Below are 25,839 nucleotides of genomic sequence, written 5' to 3' on the forward strand. Positions count from 1 at the left end.
TCCCTGAAGGCTGGAAAGATTAGTTACAAGTGACTATCACAGAACTTACAACAGTTGAAAGGGTTGAATTTGCTGTCTGGCTATTTTCAGCCCAGAAATCTGCATAAAGGAGGCTCTGTGCACTGGGATAGTACAACTTTTTGGTTTAATACTTTACAGATTTTTGGAACAAAACACAGCAGAACTGAAAAGCAGCATTTTTTGCTGACCTTGTTGGAAGACTAATGCTGTTTCTGGGAAGTAAGTGAAACAAGCAGTTCTTTGTTGGCAGAGGCAGGGAGAGAAAAGGAGGAGAGCCTGATCTTTTTTTTTTCCCCTTTCAGTGTCGTGACTCAGGCAAAACTGTAACGTGGCTGAGTTCCTGCTCCTCTTTTTTTCACCTCCACAGGCATTTGGTTTTCATGAGGCTCTGTTGCGTGACACCTGATGGCAGCCAGTTCATGCGAATTCAGCTGCTGTGAGCTGCTGTGATGGTTTGGGTGTTACATACCCCCCCACCCCTTGTGAAAGTCACCCAGACTGGACTCAGCCCAGCTGAAAATTAAGATGAAGCTTTATATTTACAGCTTAGCACAATATCCAAGCAGGTATTTACAGTATTTACAGCTATATACAGCAATATACAAGTTAAAAGAGTAATACAGAAACACAGCAGCTTTCCCAGAAACCAGAGTCCCCAGGAGGGGTTCCCAACCACCCTTCCACCTCCCTTCCACCCCTCCACCTTATCCCAGGCTTTGCTTTATGTTCAAGGTGAGTTTGGAGAATCGACCAGGGGGGTTAAGAAGCAGAAGGATTAGTTACACAGACAGCAGGTTAGGGAATGAAGAGAGGCAGCCAGAGAGCAACTCTGTTATCTGTATTTATGTTCTTGGTTTTGTACATCTCAGCAAGCCTATGAATGAAGTAGACATCATCATTGGTTCCTCTTCATGGCCTATAATCTAATTCTTCTCACCAAAATATTCCAGCTAGGTTCAAACTAGCACAGCTGCCTATAAATACAGTAGAGGGAAAGATCCACAGTTGCATACAGACACTTCTGATGCTAAAATAATAGAAGTTGGCTCAAACCATTCAGCCTTTACATCAGAAACAATTTAGAGTTGCCCTTTCTGGCTTCTTGAGTACTTCTTGAGTACCCCTTGAGTGCTGTGTCCTGTTCTGGGCTCCTCCATTGCAGAGAGATGGTGAGGTGCTGGAAGGTGTCCAGAGAAGGGTGATGAAGCTGGGGAGGGGCCTGGAGCACAGCCCTGTGAGGAGAGGCTGAGGGAGATAGGGGTGTGCAGCCTGCAGCAGAGGAGGCTCAGGGCAGAGCTCATTGCTGTCTACAACTACCTGAAGGGAGGCTGTAGGCAGGTGGGGTTGTTTTTTTCTGCCAGGCAAGCAGCAACAGAACAAGGGGACACAGCCTCAAGCTGTGCCAGGGCAGATCTAGGCTGGATGTTAGGAGGAAGTTGTTGTCAGAGAGAGTGATTGGCATTGGAATGGGCTGCCCAGGGAGGTGGTGGAGTCTCTGTCCCTGGAGGTGTTCAAGCCAAGCCTGGCTGAGGCACTTAGTGTCATGGTCTGGTTGACTGGCTAGGGCTGGGTGCTAGGTTGGACTGGATGATCTTGCAAGTCTCTTCCAACCTGACTGATTCTATGATTCTGTAGCTTGCAGAGTCTTGCCCACAGATTAATCCTTGCTTAGTATTTATCACAGAATTTTTAGGGGCTGGAGGGAACCTGGAAAGTTCATCCAGTTCAACCCCCCTGCCAGAGCAGGATCACCTGGGGAAGGTCACACAGGAAAGCATCCAGGTAGGTTTTGAATATCTCCAGAGAGGGAGACTCCACTACGCACCTTGGGCAGCCTGTTCCAGCAAAGTCATCCACAGAAAGGTCTCCTACAAGGTCAAAAATCCTAATTCACTACAATATCATCCTGAATTTAAAACCCAAAAGCAATGAAAGGGTTTGATCTTTTCCTTTGTCATCTGACAATTGCATAGGGCTAACTTGAGATGTGAGCTAAATAGTTGCAATTCCATGGGCTGCAAGGAAGCTGTGGCAACATAGTCCTGGTTTGGAACTCAGCTCTGCATTTTTGCTTGCCTGCAGATGATCTGGAAAATTGTGTAATGGTTGTTTATTGAGGAGACTTACTTCATTTTGCAGAATGAATTTGTTTTTCCCCCAGGGAACTGACCTTAAGGCCACCCTGAGTCTGTCTGCTAGAAGGCTGAATACTTTTTACCTGCTGTGTTATCATAGAATCAACCAGGTTGGAAGAGACCTCCAAGCTCATCCAGTCCAACCTAGCGCCCAGCCCTAGCCAGTCAACCAGACCATGGCACTAAGTGCCCCAGCCAGGCTTTTTTTGAACAGGGACATCCCTCATCCAAGGATGGTGCCTCCACCACCTCCCTGGGCAGCCCATTCCAGTGCCAATCACTCTCTCGGCCAACAACTTCCTCCTAACATCCAGCCTAGACCTCCCCTGGCACAGCTTGAGGCTGTGTCCCCTTGCTCTGTTGCTGGTTGCCTGGCAGAAGAGCCCAACCCCACCTGGCTACAGCCTCCCTTCAGGCAGCTGCAGACAGCAATGAGCTCTGCCCTGAGCCTCCTCTGCTGCAGGCTGCACACCCCCAGCTCCCTCAGCCTCTCCTCACAGGGCTGTGCTCCAGGCCCCTCCCCAGCCTTGCTGCCCTTCTCTGGGCACCTTCCAGCACCTCAACATCTCTCTGCAATGGAGGAGCCCAGAACTGGACACAGCACTCCAGGGGTGGCCTGAGCAGTGCTGAGCACAGGGGCACAAGAACCTCCCTTGTCCTGCTGCCCACACTGCTCCTGAGCCAGCCCAGGATGCCATTGGCTCTCTTGGCCACCTGGGCATATCCAATCTCATGCATGAGATCCAAATCTACCAGAAAAGTGGTGTTGGAGATTTTACTATTTTTATTTAGTTGAGATTAAATTTGAGCTTTTAATAATTTCATTTATTTGATATAAATTTTGGGCTTTTTAATTTTTATTTATTTATTATCATATTTGAGCTTTTAAATAATTTTATTTTAGATTAAATTGGAGCTTTTTTTATTTTTATTGATTTTTACCTTAAATTTGAGAGGGTTACATTTTTATTTATTTGAGATTAAATTGGAGCTTTTAATAATTTCATTTATTTGAGATTAAGTTGGAGCTTTTGATATTTTCATTTATTTGAGATCAATTTGGAGCTTTTGATATTTTCGTTTATTTGAGATTAAATTTGACCTTTTGATAATTATATTAAATTTGAGCTTTTAATAATTTTATTTACTGTAGATTAAATTTGAGCTTTTAATAACTTTATTCATTTTAGATTAAATGGGAGCTCTTGAATTTATTTCACATTAGATTTGAGGGATTTATATTTTCATTTTTTGAGATGAAATTTGAGCTTTTAATAATTTCATTTATTTGAGATGAAATTTGAGCTTTTAATAATTTCATTTATTTGATATTAAATTTGAGCTCTTAATAAGTTTATTTATTTGAGATTAAATTTGAGCTTTTAATAATTTTACTTATTTGAGATGAAATTTGAGCATTGAATAATTTCATTTATTGTAGATTAAATCTGAACTTTTAATAATTTTACTTATTTGAGACTTGAGCATTGAATATTTTCATTTATTGTAGATTAAATTTGAACTTTTAATAATTTTACTTATTTGAGATGAAATTTGAGCTTTTAATAATGTCATTTATTGGAGATTAAATTTGAGCTTTTAATCTTTTTCATTTTTATTTATGTTACATTCAATTGGAGCTTTTTATATTTATATTTATTTTGACATTGAATTTGAGCTTTTAATATTTTTATTTTAGATTAAATTTGAACTTTTAATAATTTTACTTATTTGAGATTAAATTTGAGCTTTTAATAATTTCATTTATTGTAGATTAAATTCGAGCTTGTAAGGACTTTTCTTATTTCAAATTTGTGCTTTTTATCTTTTTCATTTTTATTTATGTTACATTAAATTGGAGCTTTTAATAATTTTACTTATTTGAGATAAAATTTGAGCTTTTAATAATTTCATTTATTGGAGATTAAATTTGAGCTTTTAAGAACTTTTCTTATTTTAGATTAAATTTGAGCTTTTTATCTTTCATTTTTACTTATGTTACATTAAATTGGAGCTTTTAATTTACTTATTTGAGATTAAATTGGAGGGGGTTATGTTTTTATGTTTACATTAAATTTGAGCTTTTAATACTTTGATTTGTTTGAGATGAAATTTGAGCTTTTAATAATTTTATTTATTGTAGATTGAGCTTTTAATTACTCATTTTAGAGTCAATTTGAGCTTTTTATATTTTTCATTTTTATTTGTTACATTAAATTGGAGCTTTTAATAATGTTATTTATTTGAGGTTAAATTTGAGCTTTTAATACTTTTATTTATTGTAGCTTAAATTTGAGCTTTTAATTACTTATTTGAGCTTTTTATATTTTTAATGTTTATTTATGTTACATTCAATTTGACCTTTTAATCATTTTACTTAGTTCAGATTAAATTTGAGCTTTTAATAATGTTATTTGAGATTAAATTTGAGCTTTTAATAGTTTATTTTAGCTTAAATTTGAGCTTTTAATTACTTATTTTAGATTTAATTTGAGCTTTTTATATTTTTAATATTTATTTATGTTACATCCAATTTGACCTTTTAATCATTTCACTTAGTTCAGATTAAATTTGAGCTTTTAATAATGTTATTTGAGATTAAATTTGAGCTTTTAATAGTTTATTTTAGCTTAAATTTGAGCTTTTAATTACTTATTTTAGATTTCATTTGAGCTTTTTATATTTTTAATATTTATTTATGTTACATCCAATTTGACCTTTTAATCATTTCACTTAGTTCAGATTAAATTTGAGCTTTTAATAATGTTATTTGAGATTAAATTTGAGCTTTTAATAGTTTATTTTAGCTTAAATTTGAGCTTTTAATTACTTATTTTAGATTTAATTTGAGCTTTTTATATTTTTAATATTTATTTATGTTGCATTCAATTTGACCTTTTAATCATTTTACTTAGTTCAGATTAAATTTGAGCTTTTAATAATTGTATTTGAGATTAAATTTGCTCTTATAATAATTTTCTTCATTGTAGGATAAATTTGAGCTTTTAATTACTCATTTTAGAGTCAATTTGAGCTTTTTATATTTTTAATGTTTATTGATGTTACATTCAATTTGAGCTTTTAATCATTTTACTTAGTTCAGATTAAATTTGAGCTTTTAATAATTGTATTTATTTGAGATAAAATTTAAGCTTTTAATAATTTCGTTTATTTTAGCTTAAATTTGAGCTTTTAATTACTCATTTTAGATTAAATTTGAGCTTTTTATCTTTTTCATTTGTATTTATGTTACATTCAATTTGAGCTTTTAATAACTTTACTTAGTTCAGATTCAATTTGAGCTTTTAATAATTTTATTTGAGATTAAATTTGAGTTTTCACATTTTTATTTAGTTGACATTAAATTTGAGGGGTTTATATTTGTATTTATTTTTACTTTAAATTTGAGGGTTTAATAATTTTATTTATTTTAGATTAAATTTGAGCTTTGTGTATTTTTCCCCATCCCTGGAGGTGTTGCAGCCAAGCCTGGCTGGGGCACTTAGTGCCATGGTCTGGTTGATTGGCCAGGGCTGGGTGCTAGGTTGGGCTGCATGAGCTTGGAGCTCTCTTCCAACCTGCTTAATTCTGTGATTCTATGACACCAGACTTGCCTTGGGCTTCCCTGGGCTCACTCACACCTTCAGTGACCTAAGACATCAGCCAGATGAAATAAAAAAAGCCTTCCTGAACTGTTTGGGACAGGAGTTCAGCTCTGCTTCAGTGGACTAGTCCTAGTAAAAGCATCTAGGTAGAAGACTTTCTCAGACTGAGCTTAGGGAGACACCACAGGGGTAAGTTTGCCATTGTTGAGATTCTTTTCATTCCAGCTGGAGTGTTTAAGGATTCACTCTTAATTGAAATCTAGACAATATCAGACATATCAAACATGCTTAAAGGTATTCCAGGGACAATATTTTGCTCTCTTCCTCATGCCTATTGTTGTACCTCTGCCCTTGAGAAAAGCAGCTTCCTCTTTCTTCCAAGTTCCCAGCAGCCTCACTGGTGCTGTGCTTTGGGTTTGTGACCCAAGCAGTGCAGATAACAAGGCAGTGTTCAAGCTGTGCCTGAACGCAGCCTGCAGAGTGTTGGAGGCTTTCTGGCTTTCCCCCCCATGTCTGCCCTCCATGCTGCCTGTATGCTGGGGGGTTGCAGGAGACTGGGAGGTGAGAGTGCCCAGAGAGCTGCCTGCTGCTGGGAAGTCATGAATAATCTTACTTCTCCTTTCTTATTGTCTGTGTGCCTCTGGCTTTGTGTGTGACACCACCACCACCTTTCCTTTCTGAGCAGCCTTTGTTTCAAGGACTCCAACTGCCACTGAGTTTGCAGGGAGCTCAGAAAGGTCATTTGTCAGTGGTAGGCTTTCTTTATAATCTTTGACCTGGATACTTCTTGAGAGCTCTTTATTTCCTCAGGTTGGAATTTCTCAGAAGCAATAGCAGCTGTTGGTACAGGAAGCTGCATTATGCAGAGGATCCCAGATGTGACATTGTCTGAAGAGCTAGCACAGGTCCAGTCATGATCCTCTCCAGGCTGGTGCTAATACAGCCTCACAGAGCAGATCTCTCAGCACTGCAGTCTGTGGATTCCAGGAGATCAGATCACAGAATGTCAGAGGTTGGAAGGGACCCAAAGAGATTCATAGAGTCTAAACTCCCCTGTCAGAGCAGGACTATACAATCCAGGATGAACACATCCAGACAGGCCTGGAAAGTCTCCAGGGAAAGAGACTTCACAACCTCTCTGGGCAGCCTGTGCCAGGGCTCTGGGCTCTTACAGGAAAGAAGTTGCCCCTTGTGCTGAGCTGGAACCTCCTGTGCTGCAGCTTCCATCCATTGCTGCTTGTCCTATCCCAGGGAGCAGTGAGCAGAGCCTGTCCCCTACTCCTGTCCCCCAGCCCCCAGATATTTATGAACATTTATTAGATCCTCTCTCAGTCTTCTCTTCTCCAGACTAAGCAGCCCCAGGTCCCTCAGCCTCTCCTCACCAGGCAGTGCTCCAGTCCTGTAATCATCCTCGTAGCCCTCCGCTGGACTCTCTCCAGCAGATCCCTGTCCCTCTTCAACTGGGGAGCCCAAAAGGTCTACGTGCCCCTGGAGAAGCTGTGTTGGATGGCTCAGTGGTATCTCTGTGATGTACTCTCCAGGACACCTGGCTCTGGAAGCAGGTTGCAAAGACAAAATTGAGGTTTTGCTGAGTGCTTTCCACAAGGTCCAGAAGGATGCATCAGTGTGGGCTTTGCTCCACCTACAGGTAAAGCCCCGAGTCTGGCACAGCAGCATTCCATGCCTGTTCCCTGCAGCTAGCACCGGTGTGCCTGAGCAGTGAAGGTGTCCAGAGAAGAGTGACAAAGCTGGTGAAAGGCCTGGAACACAAACCCTATGAGGAGAGGCTGAGGGAGCTAGGGGTGTGCAGCCTGCAGAAGAGGAGGCTCAGGGCAGAGCTCATTGCTGTCTGCAGCTACCTGAAGGGAGGCTGTAGCCAGGTGGGGTTGGGCTCTGCTGCCAGGCACCCAGGGACAGAACAAGGGGACACAGCCTCAAGCTGTGCCAGGGTAGGTCTAGGCTGGATGTTAGGAGGAAGTTGTTGGCAGAGAGAGTGATTGGCATTGGAATGGGCTGCCCAGGGAGGTGGTGGAGTCTCTGTGGCTGGAGGTGTTGAAGCCAAGCCTGGCTGGGGCACTTAGTGCCATGATTCTATGATTCTATGGTCTGCTTGGTTGGGCAGGGCTGGGTGCTAGGTTGGGCTGGATGAGCTTGGAGGTCTCTTCCAACCTGCTTGATTCTATGATTCTGAAAGATTGTTTTGGGCAGAAGAATGTGTAGTTTCATGCCACATGGGTACAGCCCAAGGGATGAAGGAGAATATTTGATAGAGCACAGGCAAAGAGCACTGCAGCTCAGGCCCTAGCCCTGACTCACTTTACAGCTTGGTAGTCTTCACTTTGCCTGCTTCCACAATTTGCATGCACTGCTGGGATTAGAGCAATTTCCTTATGGAGAATTTAGTACATTGTGCTAATCCTTTAGGCAGCCTGGATTCTTAGCATGGTTGTTCTACTCACTCAGCCACTGACATGCCAAAAATTTAAGCATGTGCTTCTGCATAGGAGGAAAGTTCAATTCCTGCCTAAATGCTTATGGTCCAGGCAATTTAACACCAGGTTTACACTGACTTAAATTAGGTTGTTAAAGTCTTTATTTCTTTTAATACTTGACTGAGAGTGGATTTGCTGCACCTTAAAATATGGTTCCATATCTTGTTTTTCCACTATGAATGTGGTTTGATTTCTGTAGCCAGGTCTCAGTTCTCCCTCTCAGCACTGCAGCTTGCTAACTTTGCTGGGTTTTCACCACTGAACAGCTACTGATCAGAGCTGGCTTTGGTCTGTCCTCCCTGCAACCAATTTACTTTTCCCACCTGAACTCCTTTGTTGGTTTTACATAAGCAGTTCCTTCCATGGCTTTCCAGTTCCTTTTGCTGGGAACTGATCTAGCCAGAAAAGATCTTTTTATCCCCAGGCAATTTTTAGCTTGCTGTGTGGCCACAAAAATGCTTTTGCCAGCTCAGTGAAAGGGGTAGCATGTGGGCAGGAACAAGCAGCTGGGTGTGGAAGAGGTGATAAACGGCAACACTCTGGTTTCATGTGGAAGCATGATGTCACTTGTGTGGATACAGCTGTTTGTGGACCACACATACACTGAATCTGTGAAAAGGTTAAATTACTGCAGGGCTGCTTTTAACTTGGATTAGTTCTTGAGGTGGGTTTGTCACCGAAGCTAAAATACCACACAGCTGTGCTCTGAAATGGTTCTGTGGTCTTTACATGCTGGACCTCTGTGATACTGCATCACCTAGAAGAAAACATTTTATTCACACCTGATGTAAGCAGAGAAAAATATTTCTGACAAGTGAAGCAGTGCTGCAGGCTGGGAACAGAGTGGCTGAGAGCAGCCAGGCAGAAAGGGACCTGGGGGTACTGGCAGATAGTAGCTGAAGATGAGGCAGCAGTGCCCAGGTGGCCAAGAGAGCCAAAGCCATCCTGGGCTGGCTCAGGAGCAGTGTGGCCAGCAGGACAAGGGAGGTTCTTCTGCCCCTGTACTCAGCACTGCTCAGGCCACCCCTTGTGTCCAGTTCTGGGCTCCTCAATTCTATGATTCTATGATTTTAAGAGAGTTGTTGAGGTTCTGGAAGGTGTCCACAGGAGGGCGACAAAGCTGTGAGGGGCCTGGAGCACAGCCCTGTGAGGAGAGGCTGAGGGAGCTGGGGGTGTGCAGCCTGCAGCAGAGGAGGCTCAGGGCAGAGCTCATTGCTGTCAATGACTACCTGCAGGGAGGCTGTAGCCAGGTGGGGTTGGGCTCTGCTGCCAGGCAAGCAGCAATAGAACAAGGGGACGCAGTCTCAAGTTGTGCCAGGGGAGGTCTAGGCTGGATGTTAGGAGGAAGTTGTTGGCAGAGAGAGTGATTGGCATTGGAATGGGCTGCCCAGGGAGGTGGTGGAGTCACTGTCCCTGGAGGTGTTTGAGCCAAGCCTGGCTGAGGCACTTAGTGCCATGGTCTGGTTGATTGGCTAGGGCTGGGTGCTAGGTTGGACTGGCTGAGCTTGGTGGTCTCTTCCAACCTGGTTGATTCTATGAAGCAGAGCCAAGTTGATGCTGGGCTAATAATGCCTGTGTGCCTGCAGGATGACATGACAGGGCCTGGTCTGACAGAAAGCTTCCTAGTATAAAGTCAGCTTCTCCATGGGAATTTTACCTTAGAGCTGGCAAAGTCATTTCAGTTTACATTGCATATCATGTGGCTATCGTGCTGAAAACCCATCAGCCCTTTCAGTCCACACTTCTGGCAGTGCCTGTTTGTCCTTCACAGTCAAACAGGCACCCAGCGTAAACGTGCTCAGGGCTGAGAAGCACAGAACAGAGCTGAGATTGCAGTTTCCCTTTGGTAAGAACACTGAGTGAAAGATAAACAGGAAGATACAAATCTCAGTCAGAAAAATACTGTCATCTCTTCTAGAGCATTTTAGTGCCTGAGGTGGTGTTGTGAGAAGGTAGAGCTTTGCCACTTCTGCTGTTTCCTCATTAGTGAAAGAATCCTTGCAAAAAGGTCTCCTTTCAAAGCAGCTCTTGGCTACCCCAGAGTACAGGATGCAAAGGTTTGCTACAAGCATTCATGTTTTATGCACCTATGAAATACTACAATTGATTTGTTAATTAATAGCACCAGGTCTTGCCAGATGGAGTAGTGACCTCAGGCATTTGAAACACAACAGTTCTAATAACTCAGCAACATCTCTCTTAAGCTCTCTGTTATCTCCAAGTCTCCTTAACCAGGCACAATTGGTTTTTTGCCTTGCAGTCATGAACCACCAGCACCAAATCACAGCCAGCACAGCCATGTCACAGCAGAGTCGCCCTCCCCAGACGCCACAGCCAGGGCTGCTCAACCTGCCCAGTGCTCTGACCACGCAGCAGCAGCAGCAGCAGAAGCTGAGGCTGCAGAGAATCCAGATGGAGAGGGAGCGAATTCGGATGCGCCAGGAGGAGTTGCTGCGACAGGTACCACCAAGGATGCTCCTGACTTTGTTCAGGAGCCTTTTATTCAATGCCTTCAGATTTTTACCAGGTGCAATTAGTAGTTGTGCTACTTTATGTCAAGATTAACCATGGGCTTAGGTAAGGGTAACCAAAAAGATCATGGAAATCGTCTCCTGGGCTGCATCAAGAGGAGCGTGGCCAGCAGGTCAAGACAGGGGATTCTGTCTCTTGTGAGACCCCACCTCAAATACTGTGTCTGGTCCTAGTGTCCCCAGCATAAAAAGGACACAGAGAAGTTGAAAAGAGTCCAGAAGAAGGCCACAAAGATCATCCAAGAGCTGGAGTACCTCTGCTATGAGGATAGCCTGAGGGAGCTGGCCTTGTTCAGCCTGAGGAAGAGATGACTCTGGGAGGACCTTAGAGCTGCTCTCCAATACCTGAAGGGATCCTACAGGAATGCTGCAGAGGGACTTTTCATGAGGGTGTGTAGCAGCACAACATGGAGGAATGATTTGAAGCTGAGGGAGAGTAGATTTAGAGTGGACCTTGGGAAGAAGTTCTTCAGTACAAGGGTGGTGAGACTCTGAAATAGGCTGCACAGGGAGGCTGTGGATGCCTCCTCCTTGGGGAGTGTTGAAGGCTAGGCTGGGAGAGGCCACGAGCAGCTGAGTCTAGTTCTGAGGCATCCCTGACCATGGCAGTGAGGTTCAAGTAGATCACACAGAATGTCAGGGGCTGGAAGGGACCTTGAAAGACCATCTAGTCCAACCCATGGATGATCTCTGAGGTCCCTTCCAAGCTAAGCCATTCTGTGCTAAATAGACCATTTAAACGTTTTCTAAACTAGCACTGAGCAGAACCCAAAATGGCCTTCTCTCAGGAGTTACAGACCTGCTGTCTCTCTACATCCTAATGACTTGTAAATACATCCAGGCTCAGCAACTCAAGCACCTCCCTGGGCAGCTCATTCCAGTGCCTGAGCACTCTTGTCCTGAATTTTTTTTCCTGATGTCCAGTTTAAACCTACCCAGTGGCAGCCTGAGGCCATTCCCTCTTGTTCTATCACTGGTTACCTGTGAGAAGAGACCAGCAGCAGCCTCTCCACAACCTCCCTTCAGGTAGCTGCAGTCAGTGAGGAGGTCTCCCCTCAGCCTTCTCTTTTTCACACTACCCATCCCCAGCTCCTTCAGTTGCTCCTCATCAGACTTATTCTCCAGGCCCTTGCCCAGCTTCCTTGCCCTCCTCTGCATTGGCTCCAAGGCTGAATTCAATTCTCATGGTTCTGACTTCTGTCTGGAAACTGTACAGACCCCAACCTCTTCAACTCCCATTGCCTTGGGAGTTAGGGTGTAACACATTACCTGTGTGCACAGAGCTGTGGTCCAGGTGCTGGTCTCTGACCTGAGCTTTTACATACTTTCTCTTTTACTATCCTGAGCTCAAACCATAGAGGTGGCTGTAGGAAGAGAGTGGGGATATCTGGTATGAGCCTAGTCATGATTGCCATCCTGCTAACAACGTCTTTAGCTATTTTTACTCTTTGTCTCTGTTCTTGATTCAGGACAAGAACAAATTAAGCTTCAAAACAGTTGTGCCATTAACACAAGGGTTGGTTTCCTTGCCCTGCTGGCTGTGTTGTGCTTTGAAACTGATACATGCACCACACTCTGCAGCTGTGCTGTACTTAATCAAGCCTCCACCATATGCCCAGTACCACCCTCCACCTATGGGGTTTGTTTGAGCTCTCCATCACATAAAGCAGGGCAATATAATTTTGCATTTGCTCTTCAGTGTTTTCAGAACTCCTGTAGCTCTTAGGAAACAACAGATTCCCACCCAAGGAAAGCAAGTGCAAAATCCATCCTTCCTAACAGAACTTTGTGAACTTCCTGTCGGTAACCTGAGTTCTCCTGAACCCTGGCAGCTGAGAGGAATGCGACAAATCCCTCTGGAGTCGTCAGTGTTCAAGCAGAGCTGCTGCTGCCCTGACCCTCCACTTGGCTGCTGCTTTTGCTTTTCTAGTGTAATCTATCTAGGGGAAAAACGCTGAGTAAGTGTGCACACTGCTGCTAGCAGCTGCGAGGAGGTGCAGGGTTTGAGTGAGAGGGGAGGAATTCTTTTGGTGGGTCACAAACCTCCTTTCAGCCTGGCAGCAGCTGCTGGCTCCCCACAGCCATTCCTGTCTGCAGCTGCTGGGGTGGAGCAGCACACCCAGCTGGGAGGAATACACAGTTCTGGAAGCTCTGCTTAGGGAATTTGTCTCCTTCTTTGTCCTCCTCTTCACTTGGTAAAGCCTCGAGAAATGCAGCCTGAGGACATGCAGGCAGGGCAGCAGTTGAGAAAACCAATCTCCCAGCTTCCATTTCAATGCTTCCTAACTCAGTTTTGTCATTTTGAGTCCATTTTCTTTCCTAGCCATTTGGTTTTCTCAGCTCTCTAGAGGAGAAGGGAGAATCTGTTTGCTGCTGAAGAACCTTTTGGAAATGGAAGTGGTTAGAGGTGATGTGAGTGTGACCTGTCTGAAAAACTCTTCTAGCAAAGCTGTCCCAGCACTCACTTCTCTCTGTGCCTTGTTTGGAAGGGTACAAGCAGTCACAGTAAGGCATCACTTCTCAGAGGTTCCTTTCTGATCCCCTGATCCTCTTCCATGAATTTGTGCTTAGGAAGATAAAGAGGCTCACAAGAGGCTGTAGAAGGAGCATTGTAGGGGGATGCAGAAGAAGATTGGTCACTGTAGATCCTTACAGGCCTGCTATGGCCTGAACAGAAACAAGCCCTGCTGTGCTCTTTGCACTGCACAGACTGGCCCAGAGCCTGCTTTACTGGTGGCACAAGCAGTATCTAAGTAACTCACTTTCCTCCCCAAGTGTGAGAACAGGCAGAAAAGGAATTGCAGTGACTAGCAGTGGAAACTCACTGTACAAAATGCCCTCTCTCACAGAATCACAGAACTGCTGTGGTTGGAAAGGACCTTCAAGATCATCAAGGCCAACCATTATCTAGTTCTGCCAGGGCCACTGCAACATCGTATCCTTGAGCATCCTATCTGGGCAGCTGTTAAACCCCTCCAGGGTGGTGTTTCAGCCACTTCCCAGGGTAGCCTGTGCCAGTCTGGTAACCCTTTTGGGGCAGAAGGTTTTTCTAATGCCCCCTGGCATAACTTGATGTCATTTCCTCTCATCCCATCAGTTGTGACTTTTGAAAAGAGACCAACATCCACCCCTCCACAGCCTCCTGTCAGGTAGCTGTAGAGAGCAAGGAGGAGGTCTCCTCTCAGCATCCTTTTCTCCAGACTAAACCACCCCAGCTCCCTCAGCTGCTCCCCCCCAGCCCTGTTCTCTGGACCCTTCACCAGCTTTGCTGCCCTTCTCTGGACCTGCTCCAGCACCTCAATGACCTTCCTGGAGTGAGTGGTCCAAAACTGAACCCAGGACTCAAGGTGTGGCCTCATTAGTGCCCACTACAGTGGGATAATCACCTCTCTACTCCTGCTGGCCACATTATTCCTGATGCAGGCCAGCATGCTGTTTGCCTTCTTGGCCACCCAGGCACACTGCTGGCTTGTGTTCAGCTGGCTGTCAGTCAGCACCCCCAGGTCCTTTTCTGCCTGGCAGCTCTCTACTTGTCTCCCTCAGCTGGAAATGGCTGTTTGGCAGCGAAGCATGCAGCTCAGTTTGGTTCTGCCAAGGCTGGTTCCAGGAAATGTGACAATGGATTTCTGGATTTGCCTGGCACATCTCTTTCTCACTGACTTTCTGGTATTAGCCTCACTGGTGTTGCTGCAGTTGCTTCTCTTACATATTTAAAAGATCTTTTCAGTGTCTTCATGCAGACAGTTCAAAAGCTGCTCTGAGGCTTCTACACCTTGACAGGCTCCCAGCTGATTCAGCTCTCAACAGAAACAGCACCACTGTTGGTGCAGCACCACTGTTCCATTATCACTCCAAAAACGCAAAGCTAAATAATGTAAGCTGGGAAGAATCTGCAAACTCTTCATTCTTAACCTTAAATTCGTCCCCTGTACTCAACACAGCTCAGGCCATGCCTTGAGTACTGCATCCAATTCTGGGCCCCTCAATTCAAGAGAGATGTTGAGGTGCTGGAATGTGTCCAGAGAAGGGCGACGAAGCTGGTGAGGGGTCTGGAGCACAGCCCTGTGAGGAGAGGCTGAGGGAGCTGGGGGTGTGCAGCCTGCAGAAGAGGAGGCTCAGGGCAGAGCTCATTGCTGCCTGCAGCTCCCTGAAGGGAGCCTGTAGCCAGGTGGGGTTGGGCTCTGCTGCCAGGCAGCCAGGGACAGAACAAGGGGACACAGCCTCAAGCTGTGCCAGGGCAGGTCTAGGCTGGATGTTAGGAGGAAGTTGTTGGCAGAGAGAGTGATTGGCATTGGAATGGGCTGCCCAGGGAGGTGGTGGAGTCTCTGTGCCTGGAGGTGTTGAAGCAAAGCCTGGCTGAGGCACTTAGCGCCATGGTCTGGTTGACTGGCCAGGGCTGGGTGCTAGGTTGGACTGGATGAGCTTGGAGGTCTCTTCCAACCTGCCTGATTCTATGATTCTATCATTCCATGGAGCCTTTGCACAGACCTGTGTGCCACTAGATGTCATGGATGTTCCACAGAGATAATGCTGGAGGAGCTCTGAGAAGAGTTTTGCTGGGCTCTAACTCCTAGAGGCAGCAAGCATGGGGCAGGTCATTGCCACCAGGCAGAGGGTTCATTCTGAAGATAACTAGGTCAGAGTCCTGGTTTCAGTGGTTTTCTTCTAATCTGTGAAGTACTTTGTGGTGCAAGTGATGTCCTTCTGCTTCAGTATAGTAAATGCTTGGGTTTTGCTCTCTTTTGCAACAGCTCAAAGTGAAAGCTTAAGGCAAGCTCTTAGGTATAGAATCACAGAAAGATGCAGGTTGGCAGAGCCCCTCAGGAGCACCAAGTCCAACCCAGGACCTACTCTACAAGATTCACCTTAAGCCATATGCCTAAGCACCACATCCAAATGACTCTTAAACATATTGAGGGTGGGTGACTCCACCACCTCTCTGGGCAGCTCATTCCAGTCCCTGACCACTCTCTCCAGGAAAAAACTTTTTCCTAATGGCCAGTCCTAATGTCTCCCTAGCCTCAGTTTGAGGCCATTCTCCCTTGTTCTGTCTTGTTACCTGTGAGAAGAGCCCAACAGCAGCCTCTCCACAATGTCCCTTCAGGTAGTTGTAGACAGCAAGGTACATGGGAGATTAAATCTGAGTCTGTAGGTTTGAAACAGAATGACAGAATCACAGAACGTTAGGAGGTTGGAAGGTTGTAGAGGAGCAGTTCCTCTGCAGGGAGTTGTGCTTCTTCAAGGTTTGGCTTTCTGCTGGCTGGCTGCCACTGCCCCTCACTAGAGGCTGCCGGTGTGACAGCTGTGCCAGTAAAGCCATTTACATGAGCATTTGCTGATCTGCACCCCACTGGCAAACAGCCTCTCTGGTTCAGGGCAAAGCTGATGAGAAAGTCCTCTAACACACTTGAGTGCTGGCTGAGTTGTGGAACTGACTTCCAGCTGTGGTAGTGACTGAAAGCTGTAAGCCAGCACAGGTAGGTACAAAGACATCTGTCCACATTACGATTTTTTTCACACCTGTGTAAGGAAAGTCATCAGGAACATTGAGGCTTTACTCTGCTACCTAAGATGTGTCTATCTGACACCTTTGCTTGTTGCAAAGTCATCAGGAACATTGAGGCTTTACTCTGCTACCTAAGATGTGTCTATCTGACACCTTTGCTTGTTGCAAAGTCATCAGGAACATTGAGGCTTTACTCTGATACCTAAGATGTGTCTATCTGACACCTTTGCTCCTTGCAAGACTTCTGAGCTATTGGAATAACCTTTCATTTACATTTACTTGCCTTTTCAGGAAGCTGCTCTGTGCAGGCAACTTCCCATGGACTCAGAAAACATGGTTCCAGTTCAGACAGCTGTGAGTACCCCTGCCATGACACAAGACATGAGGCCTATTACGAACAACGGCTCTGATCCCTTCTTAAACAGGCAAGTTCACATCCTCTTCATTAGGCAATTGCCTCTCTTGCCTTCTCTGGGCTTCCAAAGCTGTCTCTCTAAAGTAGTTTCCTATGTCACCCTCTTTTGCACTTGCTGTGAGCAGGGTGTAATGGCCGAGTGGCTGACCTGAGACCCTTTAGGTTTTGCCTAGAGGGTTGCACACATGTGTGTGTAATTCAGATTTTAAGTGTAGCCTCACTTCAGTGGCTTTATGTTTGGGCTGATGTAACATGGCCACATCAGTGGCCAACAGTTGACTTTACTCTCTGACCTACTGTGTTCAAACACCATGACCAGGGACTGTGTCTACCAAAACATCTTCCCTGAGACTTTTGTATGTTTCAATTTACAGTGGGCCCTACCATTCCAGGGAACAGAGCACAGACAGTGGCTTGGGCTTAGGATGCTACAGCATACCAACAACACCTGAAGATTTCCTCAGCAACGTGGATGAGATGGATACAGGTAGAATAGTCTGGTTTAGCTTAAAGCATAATGACATTAACAAGTTTGTGTTATAACCAGCAGTGTTTTGTAATTGCCTGAGTGATAATCTCTCACTTTCCTGTACAAGAAAACAGACTGAGACTCAGAGGGGGGAATGTCTGAACAGTGCTTGGTGCCTAGAAGCTTCTGAGCTTGAACTTAGGTCCAGATTCTACTCTTTTACCTCAGGCTAATATTAAACAAAATAAGTAGAAGTTGGACAATGTCAGCCGTAACTTATACATAATTCACACTGTAGTCCAAGGCAGGAGGAGTGGAACTCTGACCTTGGGTTACTTCCTTGGTATGAATCACTGCATAAGTCACTGGGCAGTGAGTGGCTGGAGAGCAGCCCTGAGGAGAGGGACCTGGGGTTGCTGCTGGATGAGAAGCTCCACATGAGCCAGCAGTGTGTACTTGCAGCCCAGAAAGCCAACCAGAGCCTGGGCTGCAGCAGGAGAAGTGTGGCCAGCAGGGCCAGGGAGGTGATTCTTCCCCTCTGCTCTGCTCTGGTGAGACCCCACCTGCAGTACTGCATCCAGTTCTGGAACCCCTGTTACAAGAGTGATGTGGAGATGCTGGAGTGTGTCCAGAGAAGGGCCATGAGGATGAGCAGAGGGCTGGAGCAGCTCTGCTGTGAGGACAGACTGAAAGAGTTGAGGCTGTTCAGTCTGGAGAAGAGGAGGCTCCCAGGTGACCTTCTTGTGGCCTTCCAGGATCTGAAGTGGGCTACAAAAAAGTTGAGGAGGAACTTTCCAGGCTATCAGAGAGTGACAGGACTGGGAGGAATGGAGCAAAGCTGGAGATGGGTAGGTTCAGACTGGATGTGAGGAGGAAGTTCACCATGAGAGTGGTGAGAGGCTGGAATGGGTTGCCCAGGGAGGTGGTTGAGGCCCCATGGCTGGAGGTGTTTAAGGCCAGGCTGGATGAGGCTGTGGCCAGCCTGCTCTAGGGTAGGGTGTCCCTGCCCATGGCAGGAGGGTTGGAACTGCCTGATCCTTGTGGCCCCTTCCAACCCTGACTGATTCTGTGATTCTATGATTTTTTAGCTCTGAGATACGAGACTCTACTAAGTCTCTTACAATAGCAGAGTTGGATTTGCCTTCAAATGGAATGTATTTAAGTATTGATATATATTTGTTTCTTTTACCAAAGTCCTCATGGTGTTTAAAATACCTTAGCAAATTGCTAAGAGGTCAATCTTTCAGCAGATAATGAAATTCTTCACCATCACTCCTTCACCTAAACTTCCTTTTAAAGTCAGCAGGAGTTCCAGGTGATGCACAGAGTTAATGTTCCTCAGCTAAAGCTTTTCTGTTTGTTATTATTAATGTATGAGAAAAGTAATTCCACACTGCAGAGCTAAACTGCTGTAAAACACTGTTTTCCAACGTGCCCCATGGGCAGCATTCAACCTGGTGCAGAGAGTGGGATCAGGCTCAGCTGCATCACTCCCTGTGCAGACCAAGTGAGCTTTGAACCCTCCTGCTTCCAATGGAAGCTGCTGGAAAGAGCCTTGTGAGAGCAGAATTAACTCTTAGCAGAATATGGACTCTGTAAGCAGGTGTGGTGTTGAGATCATGTTTGTAGGGGAGGGAGTGTAATTTTTATACTGGTTGTGTTGTTTTATGGTAGCTTGTGCTAGTTTGAGGTTAACTGGAATATTTTAATGGGAAAAAATAGATGCTAGGCTGTGAAAATGAACCAATGGTGATGTCTGCTTCACTCATAGGTTTGCTGAGATGTATTAAAAGCAAGAACACAAAACATAGATAAGACAGAGCAGGACAGTCGGAGTGTGTGGGCCTCTGTCACAGTTGGTGCCTGTGCTTTTCTCCCTGGGCTGCTTCTGTGTAACTCATCCTTCTGTTTTCTAACCCCCCATGCTGATCCTCCAAGCTCACCTTGCATGTAAGGCATACACTGGGATAAGTTAGAGGAGTGGAAAGAAGGTGGAGGGGTGGTTGGGAGCCCCTCCTGGGGACTCTGGTTTCTGGGAGGGCTGCTGTGTTTCTGTGTTACCTTTAACTTGTCTATTTCTGTCTGTAGCTGTAAATAATGTAACTATCTGCTTGGACATTGTGCTAAGCTGTGACTATAAAGCTTCACTCCTTAACTTCCAGCTGGCTGAGTCCAGTCTGGGTGATTTCATCAGAGTGAGGGGTGGGGGCAGGTAACTCCCAAAACCATCACCTAGCCACAAAAAGGGTTTGGCCTTTACAAAGTTCTTCTCTACTTTTTTTCTAGGAGAAACTATAGCACAGACAACAATGAGCATCAATCCACAGCAAACACGCTTCCCTGATTTCCTCGACTGCCTCCCAGGAACAAATGTTGACCTTGGCACTCTAGAGTCAGAAGACTTGATCCCTATTCTCAACGATGTGGAGTCAGTACTCAACAAGAATGAGCCCTTCCTTACCTGGCTGTAATCAATCGATGCTGATTTCGCCTACAGTAAACTCAACGTTGCCTTTTTCCTCTTGAGATAGAGGTGGAACAGCTGAAAGTCCTCAAGAGATACAACTTACTGCCTTAATGACTTCTGTTACATCACTTTTATGGTCATTTTAATCTCTGCCTGGATTTGATTGGCACTAATTTAAATATAAAATACCTATATATATATAAACCCCACCATATATGCATATCTATTTCCTCTTCTTTAAGAAACAAAAGCACACTGCTTTACACATCTGTAGACTTCTTTACCTTTTCAGCCCAGGCAGAAATGCTCCATTTTAAGGACAGGAAGTGGGTGATGTTTGTGCATGCCCTTGACTGATCTCCTGGGCGTTGCTTAACATCACAAACCCTTCATGAGTCGTAAAAGCTGGCGCCTAGGTCACTTGTTTCAACAGACGTTCACAGCATCAGACCACGACAGCAATTTTACTACTGTGTTTATGACAACAGCATCAGAAACTGTTTTATCAACTTAGTTAAGCTTTAAAAAGCTTTTCTTTTTTTTTCTCCTCTTTTTTTGCTTTGTTTGTTTTTAACTAACTGTGCTGTGTGGAATAGAGGTAAAACCTGACCCATACCAGCCGTCGTAGTCCTCATTCTGTGTTTCTAAAGGCACAAACAGTACTTAGAGCAGTTTCTTCCTTTTCCTTTTGTAAAGGCACAAACAGTACTTAGAGCAGGTTCTTCTTTTTCCTTTCTTTTTTTCTTTCTGCAGTATATTACTGTATAGTTTTCATCAAAGAAATGCTTCCAATCTGAAAAGACCAGAACTGTTTAGCCCTGTTTTTACACTACAATATTGTTGCAGGATAAAGCAGACTGGTACTGACTGCTGCCTTTTTATTTCTTTTTTTAAAGACCTTAGGTTTTGATGTTTGCTCCATTAAGCACTACAGTTTTGTAACTTAACACAGGAATGAACAATTGTTTTTTATTCTATAAATATATATCAATTCTCTGGCAGTTACCTTAGAGGCAAAACAAAAAAGGCCCAAGTGTGAAACACGTGGCACAAACTGTTTGTGTGATGTGTAGCAGGCAAGCCCCTTGCACCTACTGTGTTGAGTCATGTTTTTAACTGACAGTGTCAGGGTAAATGTAGTTGTGAGCAGGTGGTGATTCTACCAGGGTAAGGTAAAGCAGTGTGGTAGCTCCTCTAGTAGAGCTGCTGAGTTCTCAAGTCTTCCACTGGCTGTAATGGCACACAGGGCACAAGGCACATTCTGTGTGTTTCTACCTATTGTATATCCTGCAGATGCTTCTTTGTCAAGAGCTTTGGGACTGAGGAGGGGTCGAGGACATTAAGCCCTGAAATGCAAATGAAGTCCTAAAATTCTTTAAATATTTTGAAGTTCTGTTATTTATACTCTACGAATTCAAGCTTTTTATACTGAAAAATATGTCCTTTTTATGAAAGGCATTAAAGCTTTTCTCTTAGCTTAGTCTAGGCTGTGTAGAGAGAGGGAGGAGATGTAGCACTCAGCATAACCGTGTGTTTTGGCAGGTCTAGCAACACTTAACAAGATCTTCCTGATGCAGCAGAACATTGATCACTAAAGACTTTTTTTTCCATCTGGTTGGGTGAAGGCAGGTGAAAAGGTCAGAGATGAGGTGATGGGAATCTGGAGTAGGTTTGGAAGAGAAATGATAACGTAACGAATGTAGATCCTTGCTGGGAAGGGTGGCTGCAGAAAGGGATCAGCAGCGTCCAGGAGAAAGAAGAACTTGAGCCAATAAACTACCCTGTCAGTGGGGAGCTGCTGGGTGTGCAGAGTACCAGAAGATGGAGAATGAAAAGCATGCACACACCAGAATTCTGAGTAAAGAGACAGAAGGCAAAGACCTACAGTTGTGAAGTTTTATTACATGGGGAAAAGTAGCTTTTCTGTCTTTTTAATAGAAAATGAGATGTGGCTGCAGGCTTGTGTCTGCACAGAACTTAATTACTGAATGGGCATTGTGTTTCTTTTGTTCTTTTGCAGAGGCTATTTGTTGTTTGTTTTGGGTTTGGGTTTTTTCCTCATTATTTCTGTTAGTACTAAGTGTTGAGATAGCAGAAATTTCTTTTCCACAAACAGGGGACCGGGCTGGCTGACCAATATTACTGTAATTAAGGCTTTCTTCAGGTCATCAGCCTAAAAGCAAACCAGATGGTCCTAAGGCTTTGTTCTTTAGGAAGGTGACTGGCTTGGGTAAAAGAACTGGAGCTTGGTTTTGGTGTCTGGTAGTGATGCCAGTTCATCAGCGCTGCAAGGCTGGCCTAGCAAATGCAAAGCCATTGGTGCTCCAGCAGCTCTGAGCAGCTGCAGATCTGAGCTCTGCGGCGATTCAGCTGGCAGGGCTCAGCATGAGTGCCTGCTTGGAAACTGGAGTTTGTTTGTTTGCTAGGCAGTCTGTACTACTGTGAGTTAGGGTTTGTCACAGTAAAAGCTACTCCAAGCAGAGCTGACTCTGTTGGCTGCTCTTTGGCCATGCTGACGTTCATCTTCATGCTTCTTAGGGGAAAATTGATGCAGTCTTCTAGTGAAGCCATGAAAGATACTCATCGGAATTGTGAAGCTACGAACTGGAGTCCCCTTTCCTGGGTTAAGCATCTTGGTTCAAAGACCTTGGAGAGGTCAGAAACTGTTTCTGTATTACTTCTGCACTAAACCAGCAGCAAATTTGGAACAGGAGGGTGCTATGTGAAGCAATACTTCCAGTGTAAAAAAAACTGCCAAAATATTAGCTCAGGTCTTTGCTCAGTCCTGAACTGACTCATGGTTAAGCTGGAAGTGAGTCTTTACACTGAAAGCTTCTCGATTTTTTTTAATGGGGAGGGTGCAGCAACAACAATGACAAAGAAAATCTAGGGTTTAAAGCTGCCCTTTTGAAAGTTCCCAGCTGTAAAGAGGCTCACTGGCAGAACTCTGTAAGTATCCAAAGCATGACACTAAATTTCTTAGTGACAACAGTTCACTCTACTAGTTCAGGTTTTGAACATTTGCTTCCCTAAATGCACACTGTCTGCTTGTAGTACACAGTGGCTGTGCCAGCTGGACACTCGTGCTGTTGACATGGCTGAGGGTGGCACACACAAATCAAGGTGCCCACAGAAGTCACAGGACACTGTTAATTACAGGTCGTATGCTGGTAATGCTGTTGAGAATGTAGCTCGGGGAGGGTTGGGTTGGACAGTTTGATGATGAGTGCTGTTTTGGGGTGGGGGGGGTGGAAAGGGAGGATTTAGATGTCTATTTGAAATGCAGGAACATATGAGTGTTCAAATAAACCTGTTTCCTAATCCACTGCATCCATCTACATGCTAGTAGTTTAACTTTTTTATCATTACTGTTATTATTATTGGCTTTTTTGGGTCATTTTGTTACGTGACATGCGTGAGGATTCCTTTGTAACCTCGAGTACCTTGCAACGGATTGTATGTATCAAAAGCAGTCAGATCCAACTGTTGTAGCCAGGGTTTGATTCTGGGGGAGGGGTGGGTGGGTTATTTTTTATGTCTTTGATCTTGTACATGAAAAACAAATATAAATGGAATTAAAGATTTTTGGATGCATATTGGTTTATTACATTAATTCCTTTCTTCCTTCCCTGCCCCCTTCCCTTCAGAGGGTTTCAGTCTGTGCTTCCCAGGGAACTGTGGAACAGTGCTTGGGATAAAGGTACAGAGGTACCAGTCTGTGCAAAAGACTTGCATTCTGAACTCTGATAGTCATGGAATGGTTTAGGTTGGAAGAGACCTCAAAGATCATCTGCTTCCAACCCCCTGCTATAGGCAGGGACACCTCCCACTAGAAGGGGTTGCTCAAGACCTCATCCAACCTGGCTCCCTCCAGGGAGGGAGCATCCACAACCTCCCTGGGCAACCTGTGCCAATGTCTCATCGCCCTCACTGCAAAGAACTTCCTCCTAACATTCAGTTTAAGTCTCCCCTCTGCCAGTTTAAACCCATTCCTCCTCGTTCTGTCATGACAAGGCCTTGTCAATAGTCCCTCCCCAGCCATCTTGTAGCCCCCTTCAGATACCAGAAGGCCACTCCAAGGTCTCCTCCAAGCCTTGTTTTCTCCAGGCTGCAGAGCCCCAACTCTCTCAGCCTGTCCTCAATTCCCAAATGAAAGGGTTATGTTCCTTCTCTATTTCAGGTTGTTAGCAGCTGTTACAGCCGTCAGTGGTGGCTATAGTCATGCAAAGCTTGCAACAGCTCCCCACTGCCACCAGCACTTCTCTCCCTGTCATTCATAATTCTCCAACACGAAGTGTGTTAGGATTCCTTTCATGCTGCTGTCTCTGAGCAGGAGAGTTAGCACCAAGCCCATGTGAGGGCTTTAATAGTGCAAAGTTTTCAGTCTGATCCTTTTATCAGGGAGTTTCCTAGTCTGCACTATGGAAATACCTGGCTTCTTTGGTAGGAACTAACCAGCCTGGGCTTGTATTTGAGTGTCTGGACTTCACTGCCACACTGCATGACATGGGTGATTTAAGACCCAGTGCAACCCTTACTACTGGCTTAACACCAAACATTTATTCTAATTAATTGCTAGAATGCTTCTATCTTGTACCTTGCATTTACACTGAAGGGCTCTGGAAGCTCTGCCACACAGAGCGTGCTAGCGTCTGACCTCCTTGGGAGAGCTGTTTGTCAGCTCATGGTTTATTTGCTCAGGAATATTAATGGAGTTCCTCTGGCCAGAAGACGGAGCAGTGTTTGTTTCAAAAGGTCATGCATCCAGCTTGCCCCCAGCGCTGCCAGCTCATGGCCTGGAAGGCTCTTCTCCTTCCTTGCAAGCCTCTCAGCGGTGCTCTGTGCAGATTGCTGCTCCTGTCTATTGTTAGCCAGGAGCTGTCACAAGAGGGTTGGTCGGGGAGGGATTTCCTGAGATTGTGGTGCGCTGCAAAGTTTGGCTCCTGGCAGAGGAAGCCCATCCGTGCTCTGGCTTTCCCAGGCAGCAGCTCCAGGGAGCATCCCACCGAGGAGCCTCCCGAGCTCCTTTCGCTGCAGGAGATCAAGAGGGCTGCGAGGGTCTGATGGACTAGGGCCAGAGGGAGGAGGCCACCATGATGGTCAGAGGGTGGAGAACCTCTCCTGTGAAGCCAGGCTGAAGGAATTGGAGCTGTTCACTCTGGAGCAGAGTAGGCTGCAAGGAGACCTTAGAGCAGCATTTCAGTATCTGTTGGGGACCTACAGATGCTGGGGAGGGACTGCAGTAGGCACCACAAAAACATAGAATGGTTTAGGTTGGAGGGGACCTCAAGGATCATCCAGTTCCAACCCCCGGCCATAGGCAGGGACACCTCCCACTCGAACAGGTCTCTCAGGCCTCATCTAACCTGGAGACATTAGAGATCAGCCTAGGAATGGCCCTGGGTATGCTGATCTTGTCGCTGCTGACTGCAGGGGAATGGACAAGATGCCCTTCGCTGGTCCCCTTCACCTCGACGCAGCCTGTGACTGCGCTCCCGCAGCACGGGGAGCGGGCAGGCGGCAGGGCAGGGCGCAGGTGAGCCCAGGGCCCCGCGCCCCCCGCGCTCTGCCTGCCCCGGCCCGAGCCCCCCGCGGCCGTTCCCGGAGCGTCTGTGGCGCAGTGGGCTCCAGAGCGGCCGCAGCTGCCACCCTCTCCTCAGGACCCAACCATCCCGGCGCGGGCAGGAGCGGCGAGGCCGCCAGCAAGGGTAGGGAGGGCACCGACCCCGGCTTGCAACGCTGGGCCGAGGGCTCCGGCTGCGGTTCGGCGAGCGGCGTCTCCTCTTCCCTGCCGCTCCGACCGCCGCCGGGAGGCCTGGCACCTGCCGACCCCAAAAGGCCGCTCCGGCGGGGCCGTGCCGGTGCCCGGGCCGTGGCGGTGATAGGGCCGTGGCGGTGCTAGAGCTGTGGCGGTGCCCGGGCCGTGGCGGTGATAGAGCTGTGGCGGTGCTCGGGCCGTGGCGGTGCCCGGGCCGTGGCGGTGATAGGGCCGTGGCGGTGCCCGAGCTGTGGCGGTGCTCGGGCTGTGGCGGTGCTAGAACTGTGGCGGTGCCCGGGCTGTGGCGGTGATAGAGCCGTGGCGGTGCTAGAGCTGTGGCAGTGCTCGGGCCGTGGCGGTGCTAGAGCTGTGGCGGTGCTAGAGCTGTGGCGGTGCTAGAGCTGTGGCGGTGCTAGAGCTGTGGCGGTGCTCGGGCCGTG

General features: G+C 46.0%; 1 protein-coding gene across 1 annotated transcript in view; it reads left to right on the forward strand.

The window, feature by feature from the left end:
• Window positions 1-23,178, forward strand: part of WWTR1 (WW domain containing transcription regulator 1) — a 62,516-nt gene extending 39,338 nt beyond the window's left edge. The window contains exons 3-6 of the mRNA XM_064165501.1: window positions 10,514-10,713; window positions 16,582-16,715; window positions 17,080-17,192; window positions 19,461-23,178. Coding sequence (XP_064021571.1) covers window positions 10,514-10,713; window positions 16,582-16,715; window positions 17,080-17,192; window positions 19,461-19,645 — 632 coding nt within the window. The 3' untranslated portion in view covers window positions 19,646-23,178. The remainder of the gene's footprint in view (window positions 1-10,513; window positions 10,714-16,581; window positions 16,716-17,079; window positions 17,193-19,460) is intronic.
• Window positions 23,179-25,839: the final 2,661 nt, after the last annotated feature.

The sequence above is a fragment of the Pogoniulus pusillus genome, chromosome 26, assembly GCF_015220805.1.
Source record: "Pogoniulus pusillus isolate bPogPus1 chromosome 26, bPogPus1.pri, whole genome shotgun sequence".
NCBI classification, from domain to species: Eukaryota; Metazoa; Chordata; class Aves; order Piciformes; family Lybiidae; genus Pogoniulus; species Pogoniulus pusillus.